This window comes from Pituophis catenifer, unplaced genomic scaffold (genome assembly GCF_029215685.1).
Source record: "Pituophis catenifer annectens isolate HBS135680 unplaced genomic scaffold, rPitCat1.0.hap2 SCAF_8, whole genome shotgun sequence".
NCBI lineage: Eukaryota > Metazoa > Chordata > Lepidosauria > Squamata > Colubridae > Pituophis > Pituophis catenifer.
This window is the reverse complement of record NW_027256888.1, coordinates 16723604-16750932: the sequence shown is the minus strand read 5'-3', so window position 1 is coordinate 16750932 and position 27329 is coordinate 16723604. Positions and strand designations below refer to the sequence as shown.

General features: G+C 38.3%; 1 protein-coding gene across 1 annotated transcript; it reads right to left on the bottom strand.

The window, feature by feature from the left end:
• Nucleotides 1-8302: 8302 nt before the first annotated feature.
• TMEM192 (transmembrane protein 192) lies at nt 8303-24916 on the bottom strand. Its single transcript, XM_070948640.1, has 6 exons — nt 24860-24916; nt 22041-22187; nt 18976-19240; nt 14583-14717; nt 9151-9253; nt 8303-8735 (listed from the first exon to the last, which is right to left on the bottom strand). The coding sequence occupies exons 1-6, from the start codon at nt 24911-24913 to the stop codon at nt 8612-8614; spliced, it is 828 nt and encodes a 275-aa protein (XP_070804741.1). The 5' UTR covers nt 24914-24916; the 3' UTR covers nt 8303-8611.
• Between the last annotated feature and the right edge of the window lie 2413 nt (nt 24917-27329).

Here is a 27329-nt window from a genome sequence, read left to right as displayed (position 1 = left end):
GTAATGATATACTGTATCTACCTAAGTAAAATATACATTAAACTATTCTTTTTTAAAATGTTAAGCCAAAACTATTACTAGAATAATCAGATAATGGCACATTAAAGAAATTGTTGATTTCCAGTTCTACCAGAATAAAAATTATACACCTTTCTTTGGACAGAACTACTGAAATTAAAGATCAATATTTTTAAATATCAGTGTGTTATGTTGTGTTCCTATTACAACAATTTAATAATTATTAAAGCTTCAAATAAGTCAAAGAGATACATTTTTAAGTGTGCAAATAACTAAACATCAGTCAAAGGCATTTAAAATATATAGGTTCCTTCAAAAGTAAATAGGAATGGGAGTGAGGAACCATAAAATACTTTCAAGTCCTTTAGGGAAAAATAGACATCAAATACTTAAGTGATATGTGAAATGTCTTAGCCTTCATGTTGCTTCAAAACCTCTATTGCAACTAAGATAGTAGCCACAAATGATTTGCTTCTTCCTACAAAACCATTTTTCCAAGCAAGAGATATTTATATGCAGTTTTTATTATCTTGCATTACTTTGTCTGATATTTGACATTGGGTTCTTAGATTCTCCTTTGCCCTGATAGATTCTGCTGCCCAAACGGAGAAACTAAGGAGAGTTGCTTATTTTGTGATGCCATGGAAATGGGCTTAAGAGTGAGTGGTCTCTATAGGGGCTCCCCTCTGTTGGAATAGCCCCCCTCCCGAATTGAGGATACTTTCCATTCTTCTCATGGACTTTTGAAGTCTTGTAAACATCTGGCTTTTCCAATTGATTTTGTGTTAAAGAATGAGTAATTTTAGACCCTTTCTATTTAATCATTATGAATTGTATAGAATTGCTGTATTCTATATTTGAACTGTGTACATGTCTTAATGTCTGCTTCTAGACTGAGGCAGTAAATATATTGCAGGGAAGGAGGAGGGGACCTTGGGGGGGATGGAGGAAGGAAAGCCTGAATTCCCTTGAGCAAAAGATAGTGGACTCACTGAAAAACATCTTCAGGTTCAGCAAAAACTTTAAACATATTTAACATTCAAGATTCTTTTTTTAAAAAAAAGTATACCTCATCTAGCCTGATTCCAATCTAGTGCAGTGTCCTCTGTAAATCAACTAATGTACAAGTGTTTGAAAAAAACGGGGGTCAAAGGGATTGTGTACATTGTAGTTTAGTGCCAACCACAGTCCAAACAGCCAGATGTGGGAAGGAAAACTTTACCTATTGGAAAAAGCAATTGATATTTGCTCCCATTTGCATACTGATTAAGGATTTCCCATTGTATAATATTTACACACTGGGACAGCAGAACAATTTGTAGCCCAGTTCTGTCTCCAAACACATTGTTATGCATCAGAGACACTTTAACCAGTCAACATAAAAGGACAATCACTGTGGGAAACAGTTATCTCAGGATTAGGTTGTTGATGATAATATCCAACCAGACTTTTGCCTTTAATTACCCATCACAGTGAAAAGAAGTGTTGACTCTTGATGTTTCTTTTCATGTACATTTCATTCATATTGTTTCCAGCATTAAATGTTTATGGGAAGTCGATTCAGTTATAAATTTGAAAATTCATAAGGGTGGGGGGAGGGAATTAAACGCACTCCAGAAACACTATGGGAAAATATATATCAAACCTTATACTTTCAGCTCTGTCTTTTTTTTAAAAAAAAAGGAGCTATAAATAGCCTTGCAATAGGGTACTGAAAATATTTTTTGTTTACTTACATTTCAATGTACAAATTTGCAAGGTAGTAAATCTTTTTATCTAGTATTTGCAAGAAAACAAAAATCTTTGTTGATACTCACATCATGCATTCAATATGATCTTAAGCTAGTGTGGGAGTACACAGAAAGCATTTTTCAGCGTTAAGAAAAAACACTCAAGACTTGTTTTTTCCTTCTTTTGTCTTACCCAATTTGAGAATTATTTCGTCATTTTAAATCATTTTAAAGCGTGCCCTTTTTTGTGAGAAATTTCATGAACTTTTAAAGCAACTAGGTTGTTCTAGCATTTTGAAGATCTTTAGTTTTTGTAATGTTTTTCTAAATGTTTTCTCTTTATTTTCCAGACAAAAACTTGAGTTATACTATGAATTATACTGATGCTTTTCTTCCACATGATATCAACTCATTTGTGAACTATTTAAGTACTTATGCTACTGAGTCATCAATATAAGAATCCAGTTATGTTTGTCCTTTCAACCAGTCCATGCAGAAACAGACAACTGAATAATTGTTTAGGTTGCATTATGCATTCAGTATTTATAGACACACTTCTCTATATAAAACTGCCTGTATAGAACTTAATGGATACTCTCATTTATACAGATTGAATTGTGATCATAGGGGAATGGGAGGATTCCCAATCATATAATTGAGATATCCATAGGGCAGGGGTGTCACACAGCCCCTCCCCCTTCCCGCGAGCTCCATTTTTGCTGTCAGAGGATGACAGGAGGCCATCGTGGCTGAAAACTGAGCTCGGGAGCCCATTTTCGCTGGCAGAGCACTTGGGCCACCACAGATGCCCCCAACACGAATTATTATTATTATTATTATTTATTAGATTTCTATACCGCCCTACTCCCGAAGGACTCAGGGCGGTGCACAGCCAGACAATAAAAACACATACAATACAAAATTTAAAAAATAGAATAAAATCAAATTAAATAATTTTGGCCCCGACAAATTTAAAACCCCAAACTTTTAAAACCAATTTAAAATTGAATATATAAATACTAAAAGATATTTAAAATTTTAAAAATCTTTTATAAAAGAGGGGGAAAATTAGGCCAGGCCGGCCTGGTGAAATAGTAAGGTCTTTAAGGCGCGGCGGAAGGTGCGCAGATCCGGGATCCTCCGTATCTCTGGGGGGAGCTCGTTCCAGATAGTAGGTGCCCCCACAGAGAAGGCTCTCCCCCTGGGGGCCGCCAGTCGGCATTGTTTGGCTGACGGCACCCGGAGGAGCCCCTCTCTATGGGAGCGTACCGGCCGGTGGGAGGCTATTGGTGGTAGTAGGCGGTCCCGCAAGTACCCGGGTCCTAAGCCATGGAGCGCTTTAAAGGTGGTAACCAAAACCTTGAAGCGCACCCGGAAGACCACCGGGAGCCAGTGCAGCTCGCGCAGGAGAGGTGTTACATGGGAACGCCAAGTCGCTCCCATTACCACCCGCACGGCCGCACTCTGCGCCAGTTGGAGCCTCCGGGTGCTCCTCAAGGGGAGCCCCATGTAGAGAGCATTGCAATAGTCCAGGCGGGAGGTGACAAGGGCATGAGTGACCGTGCGTAAAGAGTCCCGATCCAGAAAGGGACGCAACTGGCGAATCAGGCGAACCTGATGAAAAATCCTCCCGGTCACGGCCGTCAAGTGCTCTTCTAAAGACAGCCGTGAATCCAGGAGGACGCCCAAGTTGCGAGCCCTCTCCGTGGGGGCCAATGATTCGCCCCCAATAGTCAGTGATGGCGTCAACTGACTATATCGGGACGTCGGAAACCACAGCCACTCAGTCTTGGATGGGTTGAGCCTGAGCCTGTTCCTCCCCATCCAGATCCGTACGGCCTCCAGGCACCGGGACATCACTTCAAGGGCATCGTTGGGGTGATCCGGGGTGGAGATGTACAGCTGGGTGTCGTCAGCGTACTGATGGTACTCCACCCCGAAACCACGGATGATCTCGCCCAGCGGCTTCACATAAATGTTGAACAGGAGAGGCGAGAGGACCGACCCTTGCGGCACCCCACATATGAGGGGCCTCGGGGTCGACCTCTGTCCCCGTCAACACAGACTGCGACCGGTCAGAGAGAAAGGAGGAGAACCACCGCAACACAGTGCCTCCCACCCCCAACTCTTCCAACCGGTGCAGCATGATACCATGGTCGATGGTATCAAAAGCCGCTGAGAGATCTAACAGGACCAGGACAGAGGAGCACCCCCTGTCCCGAGCCCTCCAGAGATCATCAACCAACGCAACCAATGCCGTTTCCGTGCTGTACCCGGGCCTGAAGCCCGACTGGAACGAATCCAGATACGTCGTTTCATCCAGGTGCTGGGGGAGCTGTTGCGCGACCACACTCTCAACAACCTTCGCAACAAAGCGAAGATTGGAGACCGGACGATAATTTACCAACATTGCCGGGTCCAGGGAAGGCTTCTTGAGGAGAGGCCTCACCACCGCCTCTTTCAAGGCGGCGGGAAAGTCACCCTCACTCAGCGAAGCGTTTATAATCCCCTGGAGCCAGCCTCGTGTCACTTCCCGGGAAGCCAGTACTAACCAGGAAGGACACGGGTCCAATAAACAAGTGGTCGCGTTCAGTCTACCCAGAATCCTGTCCACGTCCTCAGGGGTCACAGGATCAAACTCATCCCAGATAACATTCTCAAGACCTGCCCCTGTCTCTCCCCCTGAGACTACCCAGTCGGAGTCCAAATCTTCCCGAATCTGAGTGATTTTGTCATACAGATACTGAACAAAATCCTCGGCTCTACCCTCCAAGGGGTCCTCCCGCGCTTCCTGGTGGAGCAGGGAGCGGGTCACCCTAAAGAGGGCGGCCGGGCGATTATCTGATGATGCAATAAGAGCAGCAAAATAACTACATTTCGCTGCTTTTATCGCCACTAAGTAATTCCTAATGTGGGATCTTACTAGTGTCCGGTCAGATTCAAGAAGACTGGCCCTCCAACTACTCTCTAGGCGTCTTTTCCGGCGCTTCAACTCCCTCAGCTCCTCGGTAAACCAAGGAGCCAATTGAGATCGGCGCCGGGTCAGAGGCCGCGAAGGCACGACCCGATCCAGAGCACCAGCAGCCGCCCTATCCCAGGCATCAAGCTGGCCATGCCCACCCTGGCCACGCCCATCCTGGCCCCCGAGGTCAAATACAACCCTGATGCAGCCCTCAATGAACTTGAGTTTGACACCCATGCCATAGGGGAATGGAAAATGTCAATTCATGCAGCGTCAGATAGAGGCTATGCAATGTATTTGATTTTTGAGATAATTCCTGCTATAAGCCTCTCACTGATGCACAAAACTCATGCATCCAGTACCTCTTTATCAATACATGCTTTGATGAGAGTCATGACAAGCAGCAGTATGTAACAGAACTTGACGGATCCCTAAAATGTTAGGTGGAAAATCATCACAAGAGCCTGAGTCTTAAGACGAGATTGGGAAACTAGGGAAAAAAAACAGCAAACTGTGTCCACATTGTTGTCAAATAGAATGCATAGGTAAATCAATGTGGTCAGGAGGAATAAAGCTTGTCCTAACCTTAGTAAGAGAGCAGTAGGAGACAAGATGGTTAGATACTATCGCTGGTATCATGAGCTTGAGTTGAGAACTTTAAAAATCAGTCACTGACAGTCCTGGGGAATTATAGCCCAATATATCATGAATAATTAGAAAAAACTGTATTACTGACCATCAACAACATGGTAAACACTGTTAAGAAATTATTTCTGATTCAAATAATTTATTCCTTTCTAAAATAGATAAAATTGAGATATGCTTTTTTAATAGTTAGCTTCGTAACATAAACCACTGATCTACTCAAATGCCAGAATGGTGGTGACTCCCTGGATCCCTATATATAGTCTGTGATTAGGACAATTTAGAATGAAAAAATTGTTAACACACTGATTCATTCCCCAATTGGGATAAATAAGAGATATTTTTTTCTTTGCAAACCCAAACTAGTTCAGCCCTATTTTAAAATCAGATATATATAGTTTTTGCCAGTTTCTCCCCACTCTGGTTCAGTTATTGGAGTATTATTCTGCTAATGCTTTATATCAGCAGATATAAAGGAAGCAAATACAAAGGAAGCATTCAATTTTAAGAAAGAGACTTCTTATATGGCTTGAGCATTTTTATTTTATTAGAGCAGCATTTCTCTCCCTGGGAATTTGGTAATTCTGGGAGATTATAGTTCAATGCATGTCTGGGGATTCAGTTTGAAGCAGCCAGTCTTTTAAATGAATTTAAAGGTATTTTGTAATGCACTTAAGACCCTTATCCAAAAGTGGAATTTACTAGTTGCCCTGAGCCAGTAAAGACATGAACTCCTTGATAAAATATGAACTTGAGGTGGAGGAGAGGCAATTTGAAGTGTAACAGAGGGTGCACTTGAAACAGGGAGGGTATTAAAAGCATTGATCTGTGACTCAGTTCATAGATATTGCACAAATTAGCAAATCTTCCAAAATACAAAGGAAATTAAATGGGAAAACGTATCTTGACCAAAGGATGGATACTGTGAAAATAAAATAATTATAGCTGAACTGGAAGGACGGAAGCTTTGTGATTGGTAAAAAAGAATCTTCGGCATTTACCAGATGCTCCACAACTTCAAGCAACATTAGCATGTTTGGCTGAAAAGAACAACAAATGAAAAGCACTGTTGTGCAGCTGGAATGCCATAGGTTGCTTACTATACTCTACCCCAGTAGCTTTTCAAAATTGGCAACTTTTTGAGGGGAATGGCTGGGGAATTCTAGATGTTTAAGACCACACAATTTAGTTGCCAAGTTTTTTTAAAAAAACCACTGCTCTAAATGTTCAAATCCAGTAAGAGCTGCAACTGAAAGAGCCATAACAAAAATAATAGCAAGTGTTTCTATGCAATTTAACTAATCATTGTCTTAAATTAATGCACAAGTGTTTATATCGATATCTAATATTCTAGACTAGAATCGTTCCTGTTGACATTAATAGAATCATAGAATATCAGTGCTTTATAAATGGTTGGATAATAGAAGTAGAAATTAGGAGCTGAAAAAGTATTATGTAAGCAAATTGACCCAAACAATCCACTGTACACAAAGCGCTTATGTAAGTTAAATGAAATTGCATAAATAAACTGTTTAAAAAAAGAATATCAGAGTTGGAAGGGACCTTAGAGGTAGCACTTTCCTGCTACCAATCACATTTGATAACAAAATGAGTTCTTAAGTAGGCAACTAGATCTGATAAAGACATATTTTTTCCACAGGCATATTAACACAGGGTTTGAAGAATCTTTAGGTACAGATTGCAATAGATTAGGATTTATTGCATTTATTCATTTATCACATTTAATACAAAAGGTAGAACAAATTACATACAAACTATGATGAAATCTAAGTAACCTTTAAAAGGAAAGCTCATCTTCTATATAAAATCTTACCTGTGCTTAAACCACAGCCTAAAAGACATGAAGGAATTAGTGTTAGAAGGAGTCAGTTGCAATATTAAATTATTTTGTGCAATATACATGCATACATATATTTCAGTAAGCAGTGAATGAACAATTAGTTTGTATAATTTATAGCAGGATGGTTGGTATACTTTTGTTCTTCCCTAGGCAAAATCACAGAATTATCCGATTTGTGGAAAAATATGCCTTTCTGACTACAGAATACACAAAAATTACTCTTCATTGGCAGCAAAAAGACAGAGCAGGCAATTAACTGTTAACAGAGAAAAAGGAAATTAAAAACTTTAGTCGAGCAGATTCCAGCAACTAATTTTCACTGAATTCAATAGGATCTACACACTTTTATGTACATATTTTGTGCAACAGCTTTCAGGGAGAGCAATCATTAAATATAGTAGGCCTGAGTATTTTCAACAATTATGACAGGTTTAAAGGGCAGAGGAGGTGAATTTTAATCCCATATGCAGGGATTAAAGAAGTAGCTTTTCAAAATAAAGTAGGTTTTAAGAAGAACATAAAAGCCAGAAACTAATGTTTTTTCACATTATAAACAATACTGTACCATAAACCTCTAGGATAGAGATAAAGACTTACATGCAGCTTGTTACTATCCCCCCACATTTAAAAAATATTTTCACACTTTTTCCCATTCTTGTTCATTTGATTGTAAAATGCTGGCCCATACGCATAAGCAAGACAGAAAGGCAATATTACCTTTATTTTGATATCCATGATTTTAAAAGGCTCAATTTATATTTCCCATATTATACCCACATGGTCTTTCCAGTTTATGTAGGATATTCTCATTTTCCTCTTTCGGATATTCCTTTGCATTTAGGATTCTATTCTGTTATCGCTATAATTGCAGAAATGGAACCTGTGACTCCACAGTTTTTTTTAAAAAGGTATTAAAGAGTTTCCAGATGATTCTTCACTATTACTATAGTAACTTTATTCATCTCTGATGAAGCAGAGATACTAATAGCCTAATACTGATATATTCTTTTATAAATGTATCCAATAGTTTAACTGATAATATAGATGTAAAGAAAAATGACACTTAAATGAAGATGTTTTCCTTGCTGTATTTTTGAAAAGAACTGAATCCTGAACTACTATAGAAATCTTTGGCACTTTGGAAGAACAATCTGCAACTGACATAGAAAGAGAAATTTTCTCTATCTAAGGTCTGCTTCCTGCACTGCAAAAAAATTTAGTAGAGACAACCATTTAAAAATAAATATCCTTTTTAAAAAGAAGCTTTTCCAGCGATCCAGAAGTGGCCCAACTGCTATTCAAAACTTGGACTGGAGTTTTTCAGTACAACTTGCATTTCAGAGAATAAATCAGTACTGGAGATGTTTTTCTTCTACATTGCTGTCTTGAATACCACTAGCTTCTGTTCTGCTCGGACATTAATGCCAATAGTCTCTTGCTAAGCAGGGCATTGTGCCGCTGAAGGTATTCAATCATATCACCTTGTTTTTCAACTACTTCTTCCAAACTTGAGATTTCTCTGAAAAGCAAAAATAAAATAAAATAAAATAAAATCATTACCATCATCCTAATTACATTGTTTTTTACTATTTTAACTCATTTCAAAAGGGTTATTCTTCCCAGAGTCATGCTGGATCAGAAATTCTGGAAGTTGAAGTCCACAGGTCATAAAAGGGCCATAGTTTCCCACCCCTGCTCTAGAACAGGGCTGTCAAACTCCCGGCCCATTGGCCGGATGCGTCACGTGCATCCGTGCTTAACGAAGGGGGAAAAAGTCCCAATATGTGACGCGACGCCGACGTGACGACATGAGTTTGACACCTCTGCTCTAGAATAATGAATCATGAGATTAATGTATCAAACTATCAGGGCTTTAAAAACACAGGAGTCAGTGCCAAGGATTTATCCAAGTTCAGCAAATTTTATACAAGTACCTGAATCCAACTTCTGAGGTAACTTGATTAGGATAAGAATACATCTTCTCTTCTTCTATTATATCAGGTCTTGGCTTTGCTCGATTAAAGTTGCTTACCTTCACTTTGAAAACAAAGAAAAGATCAAATGTATTCCACTACTGTCAAACTATATTCAATTAAAAACAAACTTCATTTATAGAAAAAAATCTATTGTTTCCTCTACAAAATGGAACTGTTCAAAGCATTAAAACAAGAAGCATAAGGAAAAAAATGAGTTGTCTTATTATTCAGACCCAGAGAAAACCAGAGAGCCCAAACGAAGTTAAATAAAATGACAAAATCCAAAGTTGATTTAAAAGGAATTTTGAATTCTTGTAGCATAAATAAATATTCTGCTTCCAAAGATAAAAATCCCTTCACATATTTCATTAAATGTGCCTCTAAAGGTAAATTAGTTATGAAAAAAGAATCACAACAGGCTTTGTGTTCCACTCACATGGATGGAAACAGTTCATCAGAAAGCTTTATCTCAAGATGTCTAGGGCTCTAATCAAACGCAAACAATTTAGCAATTCTAGAATATACCCCAATATAGGCAAGAGAATAGGAAGGTTTTTTTCTTTCGGCTTTTCTCTAAAACAAAAACAAAAACAAAAACAAAAACAAAAAAGAAACCAATCTCCATGGGCTAAGAATAGTCGGTTTAAGTCAAAACATGCCATCTTAGGGGCAAGGAAAGAGAAACTACAATTGTGTAGTTATTTTTTCTTTATATAATGCTATCATGATCCTGTTTTTCATGGCATGTTTATAAGGAAAAGGTATTGATATGTTATAACAACTGGAAAGCTGGGATAATTTTTACTCAGTCGACTAAATATCCTGAAAAAGAGCCAGGTTATGTTTAATATAAAAAAGAGCCTTGGTAGTACAAGGGTTTAAGGCACCCTGTTATTAAGCTGCTTAAGACCAGCTGCCTGCAATTACTGCAGGGTTCGAATCTCGCCAAGGCTCAAGGTTGACTCAGCCTTCCATCCTTTCTAAGGTAGGTGAAATGAGGACCCAGTTTGTGGGGGCAATAAGCTGACTTTGTATAAATATACAAAAGTATGAAGGCTATTGCTGAGCACATTGTAAGCCGCCCTGAGTCTCCGGAGAAGGGCGGCATATAAATCAAATTAAAATAAAAAAATAAAATAAAAAAAAAATATATTCACACACACAAATTATATCTGGACAAGAACTAGATAGTAAACCACTACATATACCTTCGTCAATGGATCTTAATGGAAGGTGATACAGTAAAGGAAATTGGTGTTAAATCTGGTTGGCAGGCATTCAGCAAGCTAAGCATAAATTTCAAGGATAACCTCCCCCTACGCATGCCTGAAGATAAAAGTTTTCAATCAGTGTGTGCTACCTATTCTAACATATGCCAGAGAAACATGGACACTAACCGCACAATCAATACAAAAGATACAAGTGGCGCAAAGAGCCATGGAAAGATACATGTTTGGCATTGCAAGACAAGATAGAAAGACCTGCACATGGGTTCAAGAACAAACAAAAGTATACAATATCATCAAGAGAGTAAAAGAATTGAAATGGAAATGAGCTGGTCACATACTAAGAATGGATGGCAGACAGAGAATGGATCAAGGCAGTCATAGAATGGATCCCACTTGGTAAGAAGTGTCCATGAAGGAGACCTAAAACAAGATGGATCGATGACATCAGCAAGTATTGCGGGCCCAACTGGCAAAAGAAAGCTCAGGACCATATTGGTTGGAAACAGGCCTTCATCCTGAAGTGGATAGACAATGGCTAAAATGGTGATGATGATTCTGGGTGAATGGGGAATACATCTTTTTGAAGACTCTAGAGCAGGGGTGTCAAACTGGCGGTTGGATGTGTCATGCATAGGCCACGCCCATCCCAGCTCCGCGAAGGGGAAAAATGTTGCAATACATTAATGACAGCAATGTGACAGTGTGAGTTTGACACCCAAGAGAACAGACCTGTTTTGGCATTTCATCAGTTTTCTTCCCCATCAAATAAAAAGGAAGCAGGAGTGGGATATGATAAAACAGTGGCATTACTATCTTTCCCATCTGTTCAAGAAAATAATATGGGAAATGGGAACAGTAGACAAAATCTTCCAGCCTGCTTTGTGCCAATAAGAAAACAAACAACCAAGCAAAGCTTATTCCAGGGGTCCTCAAACTTGGCAGCTTTAAGACTTGTTGACTTAAAGCTATTCTGGCTGGAGAATTCTGGGAGTTGAAGTCCACCAGTCTTAAAGCTATTGGTGAGTAGAAATGGGTGAACTGGCTGAGCAAGGGGATTGCTATGTAATTTGTCATGTGAATACAACCATAATATATAATTATCTACCAGGAAATTCAATGACCAAAAAAAAAAAAAAAAAAATGGAGACAAGTATTAACACGGAAAGCTCATGTGACCATTTCAGCTATTTTTATATTTTACATCAGGCTAATTATCCACTTGTTAACTCAGAGAAAACCCTTGTCAATTGGGTTATTTGTGCAATTGTGGGATATTTTGTTAGGAAATATGGAGATGTGGCATATGTACCATTCTTAGTCTAAATCCTTTTAAAGAGCCCCAAGATTGGACTCCTATTTAATTGCCTTTATTTTTTGAAAGGAGCATTAAAATGCTGTTTTGAAATGGTATGAATTAAAGCGGATATGCTTGTTGAGTTGATGAGTAATGTATTCCCATACATTGTGGGAAGGGTGGGGAGTCTCTGGCTAGGAAAAACTGTATAAAATTATCATCATTCACATCCAATATTTGGTTCTGCAAATATGTTTTCAGAATGAATGCTTGAATACTCCTAGCCTTTAGCCAAAAAGGGGTTAGCGAACATACTGGAGAAGATTGTTTTTATTTATTTACTGGTCCACATCAACACAATGCTTCATTCTCATCTACTCAATCAACAGCTCTGTGTGAACAGAAAAACTCTTCCTCTCTCTACTAGAATTGCTTTACTAGGCCACCTGCTATGTAGGAAGAGAGCTGCATGACTGATCAGAGGAATAACTAAAACAGGTGTGTCTACAAGCTGTAAAAAGCTTTAGGTGCATTTAGCTCTCAAGCTGCCTTAGAATTCAAGTATCAAAGCGCAGATCAGATTACCCCAAAGCACACATTTGAAACAATTGTCATTTAACAGGTGCCTAAAGGTGGCCAGTGGAGCAGAATCATAAAAGATGGGCAAGCTAGTGATTTTGTCAATACAACTGTAAACAAAGTATTTTATTGTGCCATTTAAAAATAATATAACTTTTTTCCGAAATAGATTATTGTAAATCAGATGAAGAGACACATGAGGGCGATTAACAACAATGTTCAGAAATAGAAGTAGAGATAGAATGGTGGGCATCTGCTGGGGCACAAAAGATGAAATAACCACTCTGAGGAAAACTCTGCTTCATTTATGTATTCTTATATTGCACATGTGTACAATGTGTAGGGACAGAACCTGCATTCATTAAACTCATTTCATCACTTTGTCAAAGCCATTGCTCCTTAACTGAACATAGAATAATAGAGTTGGAAGGAACCTTGGAGGTCTTTCAACCCCCTGCTCGAGCAGGAGACCCTATGCCATTTCAGACAAATAGAACTAAAGAATTGTGTGGCACATAAAAGACTAGCCAATGTGCTGTCTTGCATATTTACAGCAATTTGTGTGCTGTCATACACATTGCCAGTGAAAATCAGTATCACTGACCAGGAAGCAATAAAGGAAAACATTGAAGAGTAGTAGAAGAAAGAAAAAAAAGAAGAAGAAGAAGAAGAAGAAGAAGAGGAAGAGGAAGAGGAAGAGGAAGAGGAAGAAGAAGAAGAAGAAGAAGAAGAAGAAGAAGAAGAAGAAGAAGAAGAAGAAGAAGAAGAAGAAGAAGAAGAAGAAGAAGAAGAACAACAACAACAACAACAACAAACAACAACAACAACAAACAACTATGAAGATGAACAATGTAGATTCTATGGCTATGCGGAGGTCTGGATTCAAAGGGCAAAAGGGGATCCCACTTTGCCTTTTGAATTTGGATCTCTGTACAGACTTATTATATACAGTAGTAAAGCATTAATAGGCCCAGCATGGATCTTTTGAACCCTTTTGAATTTTCAGTAATTCTACATAAATATGACCTAAATGTTGAGAATCATTTTCTTCAATAAACAAATTAACAAGTTTAATGTTTTTGATTCATATATAGTTTTAGGAGTTGCATGGAGATAACATGTTTTAAATCATATTTATGCAGAAATATTGAAAATTCAAAAGGATTCACAAGCTTCTAAGCACAACTGTATTTAGCTACTTCATAGTGCTATTTTGCTTCCATTACACTTACAAAGATGCCTTAGAAGCTAGCTAAAATCTGTGTTTATGTTGCCATTGTGTATTAAATGAGACATTACCTGTCACATACTTTTTTGTTCTAGGTTCTAAATTTTATTTCTTTAATTGTAAACAGTGGGAGACTGTATGGGTCAGAGAAAAAGAAAAAGCAGCAAGTCCAATACAAAGCCACAATACTCGAAAGCCAACATCTTTGAAACAGCAGTTTACAGATTATTCACATACACCTTAACTCCTTAAAATACAGATTCACTAGGATGGCTAGAAAATAATAGCATGGTGTCATTTTTGTCTTCTTTGCTGCAATAAGTAAAGAATTATCTCACTTTACTGTCAAATGCTACATTCTTTGGCAGTTTCAGCTTTTTTCATCCTAAGAAAGAGACCGGATAATTTTATTATTCTTATAAGACTGCATCTTGTGCTTGAGTTTTTCTAACAGTCTCTGAATTGTGCAAATATATCTTGCAATATGAATTTCGTGCTCTTTCCTTCCTCAGCTACCATGTACCCAGTAAGAAATAAAGAGCCTTGAACTATTCATGAAGAGATGTAGCTGCTTATCAGTGCCAGGCAAAAAGCTTCTCAAAGCAGCTGCTTTGCCACAAAAGATGGCTCTCACTGCCAAGGGAAGAATTTCTTTATTAACAGCTGCATTTTGTATGCTCTATTTTTGTGCTGCACACTGCTCCAAGCCCTTGGGATACACCAGCGTAAAAGTTGAAAGATGTAAGTGTCATGCAAACAATTGCAGCTTGCAGTTCCACCACCACAAAAGTTAAGTTCAGTAACATCCGCATCTTTGTCCTCTTCTAAAGTTAACCATTTTTTTTTTCAAATGTATTAAATTACATACTTTTTCTCAGCATCATATAGAATAACACTGAAAGGACCGGTGGTATGATTTCCAATAATATAAATATAAGGGTGACAGCTTGTAAATTTTTTGCAGCCCTCTTAAATCAAGTTCATGTTAAAATAATGCTTTAAAAACAGAACCAGGGTGGGTGGCTTAATCACCCTAACAAGGCAAAGAAACAATTCTCACCTGTGTAGATAACCAGACATATCAATGAACATATCAATTCCAGAGCTAAGATTCCCAGCATGAAGCAGAGATACATTTTATTGTGATTAGGAAACGAATGTTGAAGTGATACTATCAGCAGTAAAGCCACATTTCCTATTAAAAACAAACAGGACACATTAGAAACAGAAATCTGGGTCAGTTTCTCCCACAAAGCCACATTGGTTGAAAGTCAAGATCCTGTGATGACCACTAAAACAGTGAAGGGTAGTCTAGAATTTTCCAAATATAACTCAAAATTAACCCTTCTACTTAAATGATAATGGTGCAACAACTTTAAACCAAATTGCATGCAACAGATAACCTTGATCAATAGGCCATTAAAATAAATTCATACACAGCTCACTCTAATGACCCAAAATAGAAACAAACAGAAAATGAATTAACGGTCTGCAGGGCTAGGGCTTGAATTCAATTCTCCCCTTCATTATGCCTTTCAGAACAATTCAGTCACCACTGATTAACTGTGTAAGGCTCCTGGATGAATCTTTACAGTAGTGGGCTAGACTTACTGGAATGATACATACTATTTATTTTGATTGGATTTATACCAGTCACATCACCAGCTTTCAATGGGCTTTAGGAGTAATATTATGAACATATATAAGGCTATTCTTGGTCAAATTAATATACAGATTGATTGAGTACTGTCAAATCAATGTTACCTTTCAACAACCATAGCTGAATTCTTTCTATTATGATTTATTTTTATTTTGGCCTGTTAGGGATGTGATGATTTTAACAATCACTACAATCATTTGCTCTCCATATCCAAATGTAAGAGCACATTACCACTGTATTCTTTTGTGTAATGTGAAATATTCTGTTGTTATACCCCTCCAGGACTTTCTTGTATCAGTTCTGCCTTATATATACAGAACTGTACAGGTTCTGCTTGTTATACAGGTGTCTGCTTGTTTTAGCTGGGCTGCTGGGATGACCTTTATATTTTGGGGTGGCTGTACTGAGAAAAAAACACCCTCTGGCTCTACCTTACCATCCTTCCCAAGAACACCCACCCCGTAAGGATGAGACAGCACAGAAGGACTTACAAGTGAAATGATTATTAGCATTATGAAAAACGACAATATATTTTTTTCCATAGGAGCATAGCACAAGCACTAGATCTTCAAGAGAATGTATCATCTGTTTAAATAGTTATCGGCCATCTTGTCAATTTTTCTATCACTAGAGCTCTATCTAGTGGCCCCATTCCAGTGGTGCACATCTAACATGACTACAGATATGCATCAAACTGCAGATTGTTGATTGGTTCAAACTGCAGTTTGGTTGCTACAAAATGCATATATATTGATATGCCAGATGCTTAATTTATAAATAAACAATTTTTCATTAGAGAACAAGTAAACCTCTTTTCAAAGGGTGCTTATTAACTTACATTTTAAATATCTGGAAAAAGATTTTTCATTCTACCCAGTTAAGTAAGTTTAGAGCTGCTCAGTGGCAAGTATTAGCCCTTCAAAATAGTCCAGAGAAGAAGCACAACCAGGAGCATCGTATTATTTTTACTGCAAGATTCCATTGAGAAGAATTTTGCAAGACTGAAAATATTCCTTCCCCTTGTCTTATTGATTCTTTCTGAAATACTTCCCATCCTTTCCCCCCACCTGCAAACTAAGTTGCCTCTTATCAAATGTTGCCCAGACTGCTAGTCATCCTCCCACAAGGTCATCCCCAACATTATCATATAACTTGGGAAAACAGGCAGCCACAACATTCTTGTCTTGTTTCGTAATTAGATAATCAAGGAATAGAAATGTAACATTATAGGTTGAGTTAGAAACATAAATTTAAAAATGAAAATAAGTGGTACTATGATAAGAGGAAATAATCTGGCCAGTTTGGTAAAGATTGCATCTTTTAATTTAATACCAATTTAATATTTGTTTTATATTCAGAGTGCATGCCATTTTCCATCTACATGCTACATGTTCTACTTATTTCTACAAGCCAATGGGAAACTATGATATGGTAACTGATAAGAGTGGACTTATTGTCTTACTGTAGTGGGCAGGATCTAAACCAACAGACCCGAGATAAAAGTTTTCAAGTAAACATTAATTTAGATAATATAAAACATTTGGCACCAGATTAGAGTATATTAAAAGTTGATAAACTTTCATCCTTGAAAGCAAGCCTAAAAGCCCATTTTTCAGGGCTGTTCAAACAAACTTCAGATGTTTCAAACAATATCTTACATTTATTGTGTATCAGATGATACAGTCCTAAAGAAAAAGTGGCTTGGATACATTCTTGATCTCTAAAGAATTGGGACCACTGGTGTTACTGCAAATTTTCTATGCATGAGACATGATACTCATATCTGCGGAATTATTTACCACATAGTGGGCCTGGTACAATTAAGACAGCACATTATCATTTTTCATAGTAGAAAATATGTGACCATGCAGTGTAAAATGCATTAAATGCATGAAAAATAAAATCATATTTTTAAGTCTGAGCAGGATTTTATACTTTTTATTAATCATAGCTATAACAGTGACTTGTTTCATTTTACTAGAATAAAAGTTTCAACTTATCAGAATGAGATATACAGTCATGGCTGTAAATGTTGGCACCCCTGAAATTTTTCCAGAAAATGAAGTATTTCTCACAGAAAAGTATTGCAGTAACACGTTTTGCTATACACACGTTTATTCCCTTTGTGTGTATTGGAACAAAACCAAAAAAAGGAGGGAAAAAAGCAAATTGGACATAATGTCACACAAAACTCTAAAAATGGGCTGGACAAAATCGTTGGCACCCTTTCAAAATTGTAGATAAATAAGATTGTTTCAAGCATGTGATGCTCCTTTAAACTCACCTGGGGCAAGTAACAGGTATGGGCAATATAAAACTCACACCTGAAAGCAGATAAAAAGGAGAGAAGTTCACTTAGCCTTTGCATTGTGTGTCTGTTGTGCCACACTAAGCATGGACAACAGAAAGAGGAGAAGAGAACTGTCTGAGGACTTGAGAACCAAAATTGTGGAAAAATATCACCAATCTCAAGGTTACAAGTCCATCTCCAGAGATCTAGATTTGCCTTTGTCCACAGTGCACAACATTATCAAGAAGTTTGCAACTCATGGCACTGTAGCTAATCTCCCTGGGCGTGGACGGAAGAGAAAAATTGATGAAAGGTGCCAACGCAGGATAGTCCGGATGATGGATAAGCAGCCCCAAACAAGTTCCAAAGCAATTCAAGCTGTCCTGCAGGCTCAGGGAGCATCAGTGTCAGCGCGAACTATCCGTCGACATTTAAATGAAATGAAACGCTATGGCAGGAGACCCAGGAGGATCCCACTGCTGACACAGAGACATAAAAAAGCAAGACTACAGTTTGCCAACATGTACTTGAGTAAGCCAAAATCCTTCTGGGCAAACGTCTTGTGGACAGATGAGACCAATATAGAGCTTTTTAGTAAAGCACATCATTCTACTGTTTACCGCAAACGGAATGAGGCCTACAAAGAAAAGAACACAGTACCTACAGTGAAATATGGTAGAGGTTCACTGATGTTTTGGGGTTGTTTTGCTGCCTCTGGCACTAGGTGCCTTGAATGTGTGCAAGGCATCATGAAATCTGAGGATTACCAACGGATTTTGGGTCACACTGTAGAGCCCAGTGTCAGAAAGCTGGGTTTGCGTCGGAGATTTTGGGTCTTCCAGCAGGACAATGACCCCAAACATACGTCAAAAAGCACCCAGAAATGGATGGCAACAAAGCGCTGGAGAGTTCTGAAGTGGCCAGCAAGGAGTCCAGATCTCAATCCTATTGAACACCTGTGGAGAGATCTTAAAATTGTTGTTGGGAAGAGGCGCCCTTCCAATAAGAGAGACCTGGAGCAGTTTGCAAAGGAAGAGTGATCCAAAATTCCAGGTGAGAGGTGTAAGAAGCTTATTGATGGTTATCGGAAGCGACTGATTTCAGTTATTTATTCCAAAGGGTGTGCAACCAAATATTAAGTAAAAGGTGCCAATGATTTTGTCCAGCCCATTTTTGGAGTTTTGTGTGACATTATGTCCAATTTGCTTTTTTTCCTCCCTTTTTTGGTTTTGTTCCAATACACACAGAGGGAATAAACATGTGTATAGCAAAACATGTGTTACTGCAATACTTTTTTGTGAGAAATACTTCATTTTCTGGAAAAATTTCAGGGGTGCCAACATTTACGGCCATGACTATATCACTACAAAAATAAGTCAAAAAAATTTCCACCCTAGATGTGTAACATTATTACTGCATACTGAAATTCCCGAATTTAGATAAAAAACATTAACTAAATTAAATTAAGCATTAATTAAAATAACCAAATATGTTATGACTCACCTGTTGACTGAATTAGTAGGGGAACCCTTTTAAGATGTCTTGTGGTTCGGTAGATGTGGAGGTAACCTTTGCTTCTAGCTTTGCTGTGATGAAAGTGAATGTATCGTTCCAGGAACAGATGAAGCATCCAGAGAATTACCTTGGCAATCGTTATAGTAGTCTGCACTTTCAAAGGATAAGTGTAGTTTTCAGGGCACGTGTCTTCACTTGAATCAGCATAAGAACAAATCACGCCTGTCACAAATGCCAACACAACGAAAGTAACCTAAAAAAGAAAGATATTAAATAATTATATGCACTAATGAAATATTATCAAGTCAGGTTTCATACAAACTATTCGTATCAAGCGTCTTTGTTTTTTTTCAAAAAAGTTTTATTTTTGTTTCTCATAAACATATTTACATGTACAGTCATTTATCCACCATTTTTCATTCATCTTATCTTTTAACTTTCATTTTTAATTTTTACTTATTCGGGGCTGTTCTTTTACCATTTACCCTTCTTTATTTTGCCACAACCAGGGTGGATTTGATTTAAATCGAGTTGATTTAAATTACAATTTAAATCATGATTTAAATCACTAGTAAAAAGGCTTGATTTAAATCAACTCGATTTAAATCATAATTTTTAAAGAGCAACTGTCATCTCTGCTACTCCTTTGACCTACTGTTGACTCACCGATAGTCCCAGTGTTGCAGAATATACAGCCTCATGCTACATAACTAAGCTCCATTTCATGCTGAATAAACTAAATTATTTATGTATCTTAAATAGAAAACTATATTACGATAGATTTTTACCCCAAAAGTTTTTTATTAAAATAAATCCGATTTAAATCAAAAAAATCCGATTTAAATCAAAAAAATCCGATTTAAATCAAAAAAATCTGATTTTTTTGATTTTTTTAAAAAAATCATTGATTTTTATCCACCCTGGCCACAACCTTTCTTCTTCTCCTCTCCTTCTCTTTCCTACTTCCCCTTCCCTTCCCCCAATTCTCTCTTCTTCCCCCTTCTAACCTTCTCTCCTACTCTTTCCCCTCCCTTTTCTTCCTCTCCTTTTCCCTTTCTTCTCTCTCTCTCTTCTCCCTTCCTCTCTCTCTTTTCAGTTCAATTTAGAATGGTATTAGAGCAGCCCCGATTTTCTATTTTCTCTATTCTCATTTCAATTTCTTATTTGATTAATAATCATATTTATTTCATCATTTGTGTACATTTTTATAATAATCTCACTTTTTCCCTTTCACTCCTTGTTTTTTGTTGTGAGCTGAAGTATCGTAGTGTTTCAACTGGGAATACTTGTATTTCCCATTTCAGGACTAATACCACTATAACCCAATTCTAAGCATGCTAGAATATTCTAATGCAAATATGCACCCAAGATGTAGCTGGGCACAGATTTAGAGCGCTTTATAACCAGTTGAAGTGTCATTAAAAAAGTCCATAAGATTCAGCTTTGGCTTGCTTCAAAGGAGTTCCTGGGGTTGTTCAATGCCCTCTTTAAATAGCACAAAGGCATTATGGGGACTCCCCAATTTATGATGTATGTATGTTATTTCTTTAAACTTTCCAAGGTACCAGAGTTATTTTTTCTCAGTTCAGGAAGCCTGGGTGTGCACATGGGACCAGTTTCCATCAGCCTGTTTCTGGCAAATGGTATGGCCAAAGTTCCTATATAAAGATTCTAACATGAAGCAGTAAATTAATGATAAATTTTGAGAGTCAGAAGCTGTTTATTACAGTCAACAATCCAATATTCAAGGAATATACCACAACACTACTGCCAGTAGATGTGTACAGACATGTGTTAAAAATTATTCAACATAAACTAGAAATAAAACCTCAAGATTCTAGTATAGTTATCAAAAAGCTTTGGAATGATTGAAATTTGTGATACTTAACATCAGATTTAACTGATGGATATGCATCCATTTTAACACAGAAAAAAGTCTATTTAGGTGACCTTCAATTTATGGTTTGAATTCAAAAACTTGTCTTGCTGAAATATTAAAATATTGAAACTTTCACTTCAGTGAAATAGAAACTCATTCAGAAAAGGGGAAATACAGTTTCTGCTTTATTATTTTTTTCATTTCTGTTATAATCTGTCCTGAACATTTTGAAGGTAGTCGCTATGGTCATTCACTTGTAAAGTAGAGAGAGTTACTTAATCTGGTTTAATACATGTCACTGCTTCTGTCATCAAGCTTTTAGTGTTATGTTTTCTTCCTTCCCTCGCCCGCTATACATACACATACACTGAAGCATGCCTCTCTTTTATTATATCCACACTACTGCTTGGCATACGCAGAAACTGTTTTGATTGCTCTATTTCATTTTGTTAATAACAGTGAGACTTGGCAATTCAGATCCCATTACTGGAATAACAAAAGCTAGATTTATTAGTTATGGCACCAGAAATAGGAATCTTCTGCACACTCCATTTTGTTTAATTTTCTCAGTTGAGATATGATTTCCACACTGAAAGTTGACAAAACTGTAACAGTAAATACAGTGGTATCTCAGTAGTCAACATTAATTGGTTCTGAGAAGCACACCGAGTACTAAAAAAATATGAGTGTCAAAGTGACTTTCCACTTTGTTTTGGCTGGAAATAACTTTGTCTTTTTTCCTATGCCAGTGACCTTCCTAGCATGGCCAACTTCCTGTCCACCCTCTGTGGCAGTCCCCTTCTTCCTTTTGCTGTGTGCTGAATACCAAGGAAACAATGAGTACCAGGACAACATTTTCACATCAAAATGCATTGAGAACCAAATTCGACAAGTTCTGAAGCAGTTGAATACTGAGGTAATATTATAATAATGATGGGGCAAGACTGTCTTAAAGGATACTAGATGCCTCTGCCATTTTTAAAGGACCAAGAAGGAAACATTGAGATAAATGTTTTTCTGCTGGGGAAGGAGCAATTTAGGTGGCAAAGAAAGAAGTTGGTATTCCTAATCTGTTGGGTCAGCTAAGTGAAATAGGCACACTTTACCACTGGTCTTCAGGCAAACTAAGCTGATCTTTTGCATGATTCCACATTGGTTTTTTTCTTCAACTTACATGCAAAAGCAACAAAACATTGGCAACAAAGACTGTAGGTATAGCATGGAACTCTGGATGAAGCCTGGAATGTAACGTATGGCGTGGAAGAAGTGGTGCATCAAGTAGAGGGTCATCATCCATACTCTGTGTTACCTCCAAGGACCCCTGAAACAGATGACAGTTTTTTAAAAAACCAGAAAGTCAAAATAACTTTTATAATATGCAATAAATGTGCTATTTGTGCAAGATGTGTCACATTAGAAAGAGCTGTTCATTTCAAAAAGCAAAATATTTCCAACAAAATTCTATGTGTTTACTTAGATATCCCCGATTATGCTTAATAGGATTTAACATCATCTACAGATAATTATAGTTATGTAATTTTAGAACTACCCAGATTATAGCAATGAAATATAGAAAAAGACACCCCCCCCAAGAAAATGTTGCTATGAAAAACAGTATAAATCCAATTAAAATATTTACCTCAGCATCCATTAATAACATCCTCAGCATCCATAAATTATTTGAAGGGGGGCATTAAATCCCTGTTCAATTTTTATAATAACCTCCACAAAACCAAACTTCAATACAACTCTGAAACTGCCAAACATGCCTGACTGGAAAATCTTCTGGCTCACAAATCTGACCAGGAAATCCTGATTCCACGCCACATTTAATTATGAAAGGTGGTTTTGGGCCCATCACTATTTCTCATGAAGCATGAATGTTGTTGTGAGGAAAAGAGAGATCCACATTTTATTTTTAGTAACAGAAGCTACCTAAAAGTAAATAATAGCCTATTTAAATTCAAATTTCAATAAATTGAAACCAAGCAAAGTAACTGAAATGTGAAAATATGTGATGGCAGATGAAATTTAATTTTTTTAAACTAATACATGCATCCTACAATACGTTTCTAAATTTGACAGGAATGTATTATGTTCTATCTGTAGGGGGCAAAAACCCCAAAAGTATTCCCTGGAAAAAAAAATGCACATGTGAACACTGAAAATAATTCCCTTCTCTTCAGGAGCAATGCTTTAGCTAAGAAGACAATTCCTCCACCTTGATTTCTCTTTGCCCACAGGTAAAAATAATTCAAGTTTTGGGGTTTTTTTTTGAAGATATTACTATTTCATAAATATCGATATACACTAACATAATTTACTGTTTTTGACAACAAATTCTGTATCTGTGACAATCAATTCAAGCAAAATTCCTCATGTCACAAAGTTTTAATACATTATACCAGAGAATAAATAAATAAGCACAGAGTATCTCATGATCTGAAAAAATAAACATCACTGAAGTCACTTTTGGAAACATAGGCGTCCTTACTCTTTACACTGTATATAACTCTTGCCAGCGAGAAGCGATTTGACTTATTTAAATCTGTATGCGACCTTAAAGAATAATACTTTAACACTAGGAACTTTTTACTAAGAAGCATGTTTACCATTTTCAGCTCCTTCAAGAATAACAAGAAATAAATACATTTCCCCCAACTTTGAGAGTCATCCTTTCAAGATGCTTTTATTTTGAATTTTGCAAACCTCCCTTTGAAACGCAGAATTAGATGGCTAAAAATTCATATTTAATTCAACCTAGGATATTAAGCATAGCTGTAACTAACAATGAGGACAATTAATCAATGGGATAGATTGATTCCAGAAGTTGTAGGTGCTTCATCACTGGAGGTTTTTCAGGAGAAACAGGGCAGTCACTTGTCTGAAATGGTAGAGGGTCTCCTGCTTTTGGGGGGGGGGGGGTAGACTAGAAGACCTCCAAGATCCCTTCCAGCTTCATTCTTATACAAATTCATCCCCACTGACACATACGTGCTTCAGTTCACACGTCCAATGAACTGGGTTTGGCTCACTTATATCGTATGGAAGCAGGGGTGAAATCCAGCAGGTTCTGGAGAACCGGTAGCGGAAATTTTGAGTAGTTCAGAGAACCGGCAAATATCACCTCTGGCTGGCCTCAGAGTGGGGTGGGAATGGAGATTTTGCAATATCCTTCTCCCTGGAGTGGGATGGGAATGGAGATTTTACAGTATCCTTCCCCTGCCATGCCCACCAAGCCACGCCCACAGAACCGGTAGTAAAAAAATTTGAAACCTACCACTGATTTATTTGCTTACAGAATGAATAGTTTATCCTGTGTTCAGGAATGGCCATGGGAAGGGATCATAAAGGAAGGAAGGAAGGAAGGAAGGAAGGAAGGAAGGAAGGAAGGAAGGAAGGAAGGAAGGAAGGAAAATTGCAATATCCTTCCCCCCGGAGTCGGGTGGGAATGGAGATTTTGCAGCATCCTTCCCCTGCCACACCCACCAAGCCACACCCACAGAACCGGTAGTAAAAAAAAAATCAGATTTCACCACTGTGTGGAAGGTCCCAATAAAATTAACCCCAAGATCTCGCCAAGCGAAATACATCCTCCCTGTCTCCCCAAAGAGAAATGAAAGAAAAGCAGCGCCATCACATGATCGTGACGAGACGCCTTCATGCTGGGGCTCTCCAAACACGAGACTTAGCCATTCCAGGTATCTCTCTCAATTAATATGGGATCATATTGGTTGGCAACGACAGCAGCCGCAGTCCGGCTCGTTCGCAGAGCGTCGGGCTGCTGAGGGCAATAACCGAGCGAGGGAGGGGGTGGTGGTGGGGTTGTCAGGGCGACCCTAAATCGATTTGCTCTAAAACCTCGGGAGTCTCTGGACCCCCCCAACTGTGACCCTCCCCCCACCGTCGTCCCCTTTCCCGACATAAGGCTCGCCCTCCACAGGAGCCTCCGTAATAACCTACAAAACACTATTCATGCCCACAAACACTCACGTTATCCAGCGAGCGCAACTGCCGCCGCCCTCCTGAAGCCGAAGCTCCCGCCATGGTGGGCTGCTCCAGCAGCTGCTTCCGGTGGCCCCGCCCCTCTTCGTTGCAATAAAGGAAACACCCCGCCCGCCCTCCCTCCCTTCCTCGGGCTCGACATAGCGCAACTTCCACTTTTGTTTCCACTCCAAGACTCCGCCCACTTTGTACTGGCGCTGTTATTGGAGGCGCGTGGCTCTCAAAATAACCGCCGTTCTCGAGGGACCCGCCCTTCCCTTCTCGCCCCCCCCCCCCCCCCAATCCAATGTTATGCTGCCTCAGAGCCGTTCGCTTTGCCGAAAGAGCAACTTCTCTTTACGCGTTTTGAGGTGGATGGGCTCCTTCCGATTTTCAGGAAGGGGAAGCCCAAAGCGGAGGATAAAATTGAGAAAAGGGTTATAAATGCGTTTCTGAAAGCACAACAACTTAAGTCTTGTCAGGACTAAGAGGACAGGACAATTCAATGCAGTTGCTGATTTGTTTGTCCTACATGAGGAGTTTAAACGTGACCCCTTAACTCCATCTGGTACCTAGCCCATGAGTTAGCTTTTAGTCATCATTAATTGTACTGGAATAACACGGTTTTCCTTATTCTGACATTATTTAAGAGACCTATGTCAGCCTCGAAGGGAGGGGAAAATGCACTAATGTTTCCCAACAGTTTCAAATTTCTAGGTTCTACCATATCACAAGATCTAAAATGGACAGTGTTAAGGATATTGGTGTTGTGTTACCAACCAGCAGAGTGTATGCAAAAGGAAACGTTGCTGAGAGCGATGAATAAGAATTATGCAAACTGGTTTATCAAAAGCTTACTTTATAGTAGAAAAACAGTCTCATAGTCTTTAAACAAATTCCAAGTCTTTGCCAGTAAATCAGTCCAGTAGTTACAGATATCTTCTTACTCAACAAACAGTAGTTGGTCAGAATAACAAACTCACTCTGGTTCACAAACCACGATGGTAGCAGATTCCATCAAACGATGATTAGCAGATATCAACTCCTCTCAATGGTAGCTTATCATAGCAGCTTTTTCATCAAACTGAATACGTTACAATACCTTGCTTAAATACTCTCACAACCAGTGAATACCTAATTACAGCATGACCCAGCATTAAAGTCACATAATACATTTACAGATTAAGGTTACAGTACACTTATATTGCCTGGACAACTAGTTAGGCTCAAACCATATCCTAACAGACAGCTAACATCAAAAACGTCATCAAAAAAGCACAACAAAGAATGTTCTTTCTGCGCCAACTCAGAAAGCTGAAACTGCCCAAGGAGCTGCTGATCCAGTTCTACAGAGGAATTATTGAGTCTGTCATCTGCACCTCCATAACTGTCTGGTTTGGGTCTGCAACCCAACAAGACAGACACAGACTTCAGAGGTTAATTAGAACTGCAGAAAAAACAATTACTACCAACCTGCCTTCCATTGAGGACCTGTATACTGCACAAGTCAAAAAGACGGCTGTGAAAATATTTACAGACCCCTCACATCCTCAACATAAATTGTTTCAACTCTTACCCTCAAAACAATGCTATAGAGCACTGCACACCAGAACAACTAGACACAGCAGTTTTTTCCCCGAATGCCATCACTCTGCTAAACAAATAATTCCCTCAACACTGTCAAACTATTTACTAAGTCTGCGCTATTATTAATCTTCTCATCGTTCCTATCACCCATCTCCTTCCACTTATGACTGTATGACTGTAACTTTGTTGCTTGTATCCTTACAATTTATATTGATATTGTTTCCTGATTGCTTATTTGTACCCTATGACTATCATTAAGTGTTGTACCTTATGATTCTTGAAGAACGTATCTTTTCTTTTATGTACACTGAGGGCATATGCACCAAGACAAATTCCTTTATCTATTTTTTATCATTTATCTTAGTGGTCAAAACAGGCTCATAGATGCTTACTTATGTAACATGCAGCACAAAATCATTTAATTAATGTTAAAAAACATTGCTCCCAATACACTTACTAGAGATTTCTCTTCTTAACTTTCTTTAATTGAAAAAAAGTTTCCTTTTTTTAAAAAAAAATCAGCAATCCAAAAAATGCAAGGTGCTCTTATCTCATGACCATTAAGTTTACTCAAGATGACGAATTTTGTCAATTACAATTGTCTGCAATTACTGCGAGTTCAATTCTCACCAGGCTCAAGGTTGACTCAGCCTTCCATCCTTCCGAGGTAGGTAAAATGAGAACCCGGTTTGTGGGGACAATAAGCTGACTTTGTATAAAATAGAACACCGCTTAGGGGGGGCCAAAAGCCCTACTAAGCAGGTATATACAAAAGTATAAAGGCTATTGCTTAAAAGCATTGTAAGCCGCCCTGAATCTCCGGAGAAGGGTGGCATATAAATCAAACTAATAATAAATAAATAATAAATAAAAGTACTTGAAAATTCAAGTA